The sequence below is a fragment of the Polychytrium aggregatum genome, assembly GCF_025602895.1.
Source record: "Polychytrium aggregatum strain JEL109 chromosome Unknown BJ171scaffold_71, whole genome shotgun sequence".
In the NCBI taxonomy this organism is placed as follows: Eukaryota; Fungi; Chytridiomycota; class Chytridiomycetes; order Polychytriales; genus Polychytrium; species Polychytrium aggregatum.
In genome coordinates this window covers 31,252-38,500 of record NW_026516273.1, presented here as the reverse complement: position 1 = coordinate 38,500, position 7,249 = coordinate 31,252, and the positions used below count along the sequence as shown (strand labels likewise).

The window sequence follows — 7,249 nt, the reverse complement described above, 5'->3', positions numbered from 1 at the left end:
TTCGGGGGAGGGGGCGAGGTGAACTTCCTCTGGAGACGCGTGGACTGCATTGAGCAATCCACGGCGTTGGTCTCCTACTAGGGCTCCAGAGCCACCTAGTAGGGTCGGCCGTTTCCCGACTTCATGGGGCACTCCTTGGCCTGGTGTCCCGGTCGGTGACAGAAGAAGCAGGAACCATGGCGGAGGTCCTCCTGCTTCTGTCTGTCCTTGGGGGAGACAGTGGCAGCTTGCTGGAACCGGGAGCGGGGAGGGCCACGAGCCTCCATGGCGTTGACGTCAACGTCCATGGGCTCAGGCATGGGTCTTGCGGGCGGGGCCGGGCGAGGCGGACGGGCTGGGACGTGATGAGACCGATGGCCGCCTGCCAGCTGCGGGTAGAACTGGCGGCCATGGTACTGGACGTTGTCGAGGTTCTCGGCAACGTCCATCATCACGTCCAGGGACTTGCGGGCATCAGGGTTGCTGGCGATGTACTCTCTGATCTTGGGCTTGAGGCCCTTCTGGAAGAGGTACATCGCATCAGCAGAGCCCAGCTCCTCAATCTGGGAGGAGAGGTCTTCAAACTCCTCGATGTAGCGGGTCACAGAACCACGCTGCACGAGAGAGTATAGCTTGTCACGGGCAATGAGTTCAGCATTGGGGCTGCCGAAGCGGCGACGGAGGCGGTCCTTGAAGTCGTCAAACACACCTTCGCTCTGCTCGTCGAACCCTTGGCGGCGGTACCAACGGTACGCCTGGTCCTTTAAGCAGAGCTTGGCGGCGACGATGTGGTGGGTGGGGGCGACTTGGGCAGCATCGAGGTAGTCCTCGAGTTGCTGCAGCCAGTCCTCCACCGAGGAGGAGCGGCTCTTCCCAGTAAACACTGGGGCACGGAAGGTCTTGAGGAAGGCTTCCGGAAGTGGGCGGGGGTTGCTCATGGCAGGGGCAGGCTCCAGGGACAGAGAGGAGAGTCGGTCGGCAAGAGAGGCGGGATCCAGCTTGAGGATCTAGAAAGAGGACAAACAGGACGAAAACAAGACGAGGATTTCCGATGCTACCATGTAACGTCCACTACTGGGACGTTGGGGCAAGACGGGGAGGGAGGGGGTACAAGACAAGACAGGACGGGGCAGAACAGGGCGGTGCTAGGCTACTCTAGCGGACGGGTGAGCTCGGGGAGCACTTACGTTTATTCACGATAAAACCGAACTCCAGACAAACGGGGGGAACGGGGGCAACCCGCAGGTATACCCTGCGGTGGCCTGCCTGCGGTGCGTGAAAACGCAAAGCGCAGCACAGGTCACGACCCACTGCGCCGCGCAGTACGCGCAGTACGCGCAGCACAGCGTCGGAGATACCATCTCCTACACATGCAGAGTTTGCATACAACACCGCCAAGTCGAGCACAACTGGCTTGAGCCCCTTTGAGGCGCTCTACGGATTCCAGCCTGATGTTCCCACCTCCTTGACACTGACCGAGTCCACGGCTGGATTGCCTCCCAAACCAAGTGCCTTTGTCAAAGATCATCAAGTCCGACACAAGATGATCGCCGACGCGCTCACGGATGCGCAACAAGTGATGGCGAAGTACTACGACCGCCGACACCAGGATGTCTCCTTTGAAGTTGGAGACCTTGTCTACCTGGACGCCGACAACATCAAGGTCCCCGAAGCCCAGTCAAAGAAGTTGTTGCCCAAGTACCGAGGACCGTTCAAGATAGCGGCCCGACCCAGTCCCCTCAACTACCTGTTGGACTTGCCACCTGGAAGCAAGCTCCATCCTGTCTTCCATGTGTCCAAGCTGCGTCGCCACACGACCCGCAGTCCAGCACAGTTCCCCGACGCCGACGAAGGTGTCCCGGACGACGCACCACTGGAAGACGACCTCGGACAATACTATACTCAAGAATATGAAGTCGAAAGGATCGTGAGGCACAAGAAAGTGGCTGATGGGTCACTTCGGTTTTATGTCAAGTGGGTTGGTTACCCACACTCGGGCAACACATGGCAAACACTGGAGGACTTGTCCCATGCACCCGAGGAGCTGAGTAAATACGGTAAACACCTCGAGGAGCCCCAAATAAAGAGCACACGCAGGGCTCCTCGCAGGAAGCCTTCTTAAGTGTGGGAGTGTAGGAGATGGTATCTCCGACGCTGTGCTGCGCGTACTGCGCGTACTGCGCGGCGCAGTGGGTCGTGACCTGTGCTGCGCTTTGCGTTTTCACGCACCGCAGGCAGGCCACCGCAGGGTATACCTGCGGGTTGCCCCCGTTCCCCCCGTTTGTCTGGAGTTCGGTTTTATCGTGAATAAACGTAAGTGCTCCCCGAGCTCACCCGTCCGCTAGAGTAGCCTAGCACCGCCCTGTTCTGCCCCGTCCTGTCTTGTCTTGTACCCCCTCCCTCCCCGTCTTGCCCCAACGTCCCAGTAGTGGACGTTACAGTCAGTGTCGACAACACGATGCTGGATGTTGTCCGAGACAACATCGCCAACGACAAACAGTTCGGAGAACTGTTCCGAAAGGTGTCTAAGCTCCCCAAGGACGACGAATCATCCGAGTACACAGTGCGTGATGGCCTGCTCCTCCTGAAGAAGGACAGCCGTGTCTGTGTGCCGGACATTCCGTCGTTGAAGACCAAGTTGCTCCAAGAGGTCCACGACTCGCCCCTCGCTGGACACTTTGGAGTCGAGAAGACATACGACCGACTGGCCAAAGTCGCATACTGGCCTGGAATGAAGCGCACCGTCGAGAAGTACATCGAGTCCTGCCATACCTGCAAGATGGTCAAGTCACGCACGACCCGAGAGCAAGGATTGCTGCAACCCCTGCCTGTTCCCGACCGCCCCTGGACCAGCATGTCCATGGATCTCATCACGCATCTACCGACGACCAAGTTGGACCACGATGCAATCGCTGTCTTTGTCGACAGGTTCAGCAAGATGGCACACTTTGTGCCGTGCCAGACGACATGCTCCGCGCCTGACCTTGCACTGCTGTTCTTCAAGCATGTGTTCAAGCACCACGGCCTCCCAAAGTCCATCGTCAGTGATCGAGACCCCCGATTCACCTCCTTGTTTTGGACAAGTCTGTTCGACCATCTCGGCACCAAGCTGAACATGTCAACCTCGCACCACCAACAAACGGATGGACAGTCCGAGCGGACGATCCGCACCCTCGAGCAATACCTGAGGACATACGCCTCGACCAGCCAAGACGACTGGGACATACAGCTGAGTCATGCAGAGTTTGCATACAACACCGCCAAGTCGAGCACAACTGGCTTGAGCCCCTTTGAGGCGCTCTACGGATTCCAGCCTGATGTTCCCACCTCCTTGACACTGACCGAGTCCACGGCTGGATTGCCTCCCAAACCAAGTGCCTTTGTCAAAGATCATCAAGTCCGACACAAGATGATCGCCGACGCGCTCACGGATGCGCAACAAGTGATGGCGAAGTACTACGACCGCCGACACCAGGATGTCTCCTTTGAAGTTGGAGACCTTGTCTACCTGGACGCCGACAACATCAAGGTCCCCGAAGCCCAGTCAAAGAAGTTGTTGCCCAAGTACCGAGGACCGTTCAAGATAGCGGCCCGACCCAGTCCCCTCAACTACCTGTTGGACTTGCCACCTGGAAGCAAGCTCCATCCTGTCTTCCATGTGTCCAAGCTGCGTCGCCACACGACCCGCAGTCCAGCACAGTTCCCCGACGCCGACGAAGGTGTCCCGGACGACGCACCACTGGAAGACGACCTCGGACAATACTATACTCAAGAATATGAAGTCGAAAGGATCGTGAGGCACAAGAAAGTGGCTGATGGGTCACTTCGGTTTTATGTCAAGTGGGTTGGTTACCCACACTCGGGCAACACATGGCAAACACTGGAGGACTTGTCCCATGCACCCGAGGAGCTGAGTAAATACGGTAAACACCTCGAGGAGCCCCAAATAAAGAGCACACGCAGGGCTCCTCGCAGGAAGCCTTCTTAAGTGTGGGAGTGTAGGAGATGGTATCTCCGACGCTGTGCTGCGCGTACTGCGCGTACTGCGCGGCGCAGTGGGTCGTGACCTGTGCTGCGCTTTGCGTTTTCACGCACCGCAGGCAGGCCACCGCAGGGTATACCTGCGGGTTGCCCCCGTTCCCCCCGTTTGTCTGGAGTTCGGTTTTATCGTGAATAAACGTAAGTGCTCCCCGAGCTCACCCGTCCGCTAGAGTAGCCTAGCACCGCCCTGTTCTGCCCCGTCCTGTCTTGTCTTGTACCCCCTCCCTCCCCGTCTTGCCCCAACGTCCCAGTAGTGGACGTTACACACAGCCATGAGATGACTGCACAACCAGTCACGGTCCGATCCCAGCTGGCACAGCTCGAAGAACTTGCAGGCTGCGGGTGAGTCAGACTTGATGTTCCAATCCGCTGCCAGACACTCGCCTTCCCCAAGCTTGAACTCATCCGATTGGTTATCTCGGATGATCTTGACACCTTTCTGCTCGTCGCGCACGGTACCCCGACCGAGGTAGTGCATCCACCCGACCATGTGCGTGGCAATGGGCTTGATGACTGGGTCGGTGGATTGGGTGCTGACTTCATGCCAGTAGTTGAAGGCAGTTTCATCGCTCTGTTCGACACCATGGCCGATGAACGAGAGCCAGCCACGGAGGAACACGATATGGAGTCGACCGTCTTCGTTGGCTTGATCTGCTGCCTTGGAATACCACTCAATGGCCGTGTCGTAGCTTTGTTCGACACCTTCGCCGATCTCGTAGCATCGGCCAAGAGCGACCTGAGCCCGAGGAATTCCACGATCTGCAGGACCACGGTATAGCTCCGCGGCCTTGGTGTGATCTTTGTCGACTTCAATTCCGTTGAGATAAAACCCAGCGAGGTCGTACTGGGCCCTTGAATGGCCACCTTTGGCTGCATTCTCCAGAAAGCGGAAGATTTGCTGGAGGACGCTTTGCCTCTTGGATCGTTCCATGTAGGGTTGCCCTTCAACCTCGATTTGAAGGATCCTTGCCAGGAAATATGATGCGGCAGCATTGCCATGCTCTGCCTGAGCAACGAGCCAGGATCGATCAGCTGTCTCTTGATCATCACAGTGCAGCGAGATGGCAATCTGGTCGCTCGGTGTGAGGCCGATCTTTATCTGTCCGTCTGGATGACACAGTCCTGCATTCTGGCACCAACGGTGGAAGCGAGGCACCTTGGAGCTCAGGAGGGGTCGGGCTCGTTTGCATACTCTGAGCAGGATCTTGATGGTGCTGTGATCAATCGCAAGCTGGAAGCTGTCGTTGCAGCAGACGATGGTGAAGATATCTGGGTTGGGTTCGAGTGAGAGTTGGGTGATATCGGGAATCGACGAGGTTGTTCTGGCTTCAGCTTGGCTTTGGTGGGTGGCAGATGATGCCGTGTTTGAAGCAGGCTCGTTCATGCTTGCCATGTTGAACGGGGAGACAGCGGGAAAGGAGAGAAGTGGGTGGGTGTTGGCGAAATGTGGGTGACGGCGAGGGAAGAGGGGGAAAACGGGCGACGAGGGAAGAAAAAGCAGGCAGGACCCGAGCCACGCCACCCGGTATCAATGGCGGTGACACGGTTTCAGATGCGCGACACACGAGCGCAGCGGATGCCAAATCCGGCTGGGCTTGCCTGGGGATAAACGGGTAAACTCGGTGATGGCAGTACAAGTGGATTCTGCTGGTTCTGAGTGAGTCATTGTGTCTGTGTGGTTGTGCGCGTTTGTATCACCGTTGTATCACCTATGTTACGCGTGACCGAGGAGCAGGGATCTCGCATCCCGATTGGCTCGGGTGTGCTGCGCATGGTCACCCTTCTCCCTTTGGCTCGAATCGGATCGGATCCAACCAGCTCCGTGGTCACGTGGACGATTCACGTGGTCTCGCGCCCCAGCGCAAAAATCGCGCATCCACCTGGGCCATGGGTGCTGGCGTCGTTGGGATCTTGGGCGACGCGCAGTCGTCTGGTCCGGTCATAGGTACTGCGTGGTTGGGGTGGTTTGGGTGGGTTGTTCTTGCGCTTCATCGCTGAAACGCGATCTGCGTCAGGATGGGCCAAACAAAGATCGCGTACCAGAGTTAGAGTGCAACAATGTCCAACGAGTTGACCGAGGTGTTCGTGGGCCTGAGCAGCGATATTCTGGATGATGGTGTCGTGCTCTTCCCAAATGACAGCATCTTGAACATCTCCATCAAGATGGCTGCCCTGGGCTCGCTTCCATCGATCACCCACATCCTCCGAGGCCTGGTTCCACACCAAGTCCTTCACGCCGAGCCCGATGCAACCAAGACCCACAAGATCTGGTACTTTGATGGGCTCCTCTGGAAGCATGTGGATCTGGACTACGCCCTGACCAAGCTTCTCACTGATCCCCAGGGCGCCTTCCAGGGGTGGGTCGAAGTGGTTCGAGCAAGGTATGCCAGCTCGAACAAGCTCAAACATGCCAAGGATGTGGTCAAGGAGATCAAGCACACTCTGGGAAGCATCCCAGACATCATCAAAGACAGGTACAGATTCGCCCTGGCGTTCCAGCACGAAAAATTCAACATCGAGACCTTTGCCATCACCCACGCCAATGCATCGACCAACACCATCCTCTTCGCCAATGGGATTGTGATGGAGCTGCCTGGCCTCAAGGCTCGTCGGGTCAATGCTGGCGACTGCTTCACCCACTCGCTTCCAGTCTCGTACGTGGTTGACGACTTTTATTCTGGCGTCGATGGCAAAGTCTACGTGCTGGAGGAGATAATTCGCTCGATGCTGGGCAAGAGCAGTGACAGAGAGTACCACTTGCTCTTACGTTTCCTGGCAACATGCCTCACCGCCAAATCTCGCACTTCCGAGTCAGCTCTCTTCTTGGTGGGGAACGACCAAACCTCTGGCAAGCGCCTGCTCCTGCGTCTGATCCAGCATGCATTGAGCTCGCGCATCCTGAGCGTCCCAGGCAATAGGCTGGTCTCGCGGATCAACCCTCCCAGCGGTGCCCATGTCAAGGAGCTTGTGACCGAGGCACTGGACGCTGGTGCCACCTGCATTCTGGGCGAAGGACTCAAGAGCTCGCAATTCATCGTCAAGGCCAGCCATACACCTACTCTCACATCAGTCACCTCAATCCAAATCGACCACCGAGCCATGGGGGTGTCATGAACACCCTCTGCCTTTGCCCTCTTCCTTCCTTTACCATTGCCCTTTCCTTTCTGTTTGCCTGCCTTAGCGCTTTCCCTTCCTTCTGTTTGTTCGTTTCCCGCGCTGTGCTGCCTTG

General features: G+C 57.3%; 2 protein-coding genes across 2 annotated transcripts; one reads left to right on the top strand and one right to left on the bottom strand.

The window, feature by feature from the left end:
- Positions 1-4,145: 4,145 nt before the first annotated feature.
- Positions 4,146-5,637, bottom strand: BJ171DRAFT_282104 (uncharacterized protein). Its single transcript, XM_053106916.1, has one exon. It carries the CDS (start codon positions 5,411-5,413, stop codon positions 4,187-4,189), a length of 1,227 nt encoding a protein of 408 aa, XP_052962185.1. The 5' UTR covers positions 5,414-5,637; the 3' UTR covers positions 4,146-4,186.
- Positions 5,638-6,078: 441 nt separating this feature from the next.
- BJ171DRAFT_479612 (uncharacterized protein) lies at positions 6,079-6,938 on the top strand (the record flags this gene model as incomplete). The annotated part of the gene is made up of 2 exons (XM_053108924.1): positions 6,079-6,787; positions 6,898-6,938. 2 exons carry the CDS (start codon positions 6,079-6,081, stop codon positions 6,936-6,938), a joined length of 750 nt encoding a protein of 249 aa, XP_052962184.1.
- Between the last annotated feature and the right edge of the window lie 311 nt (positions 6,939-7,249).

Bases quoted from the DNA above. Each gene is read 5' to 3' on its own strand.
- BJ171DRAFT_282104 (XM_053106916.1), bottom strand. From the start codon at position 5,413: ATGGCAAGCATGAACGAGCCTGCTTCAAACACGGCATCATCTGCCACC.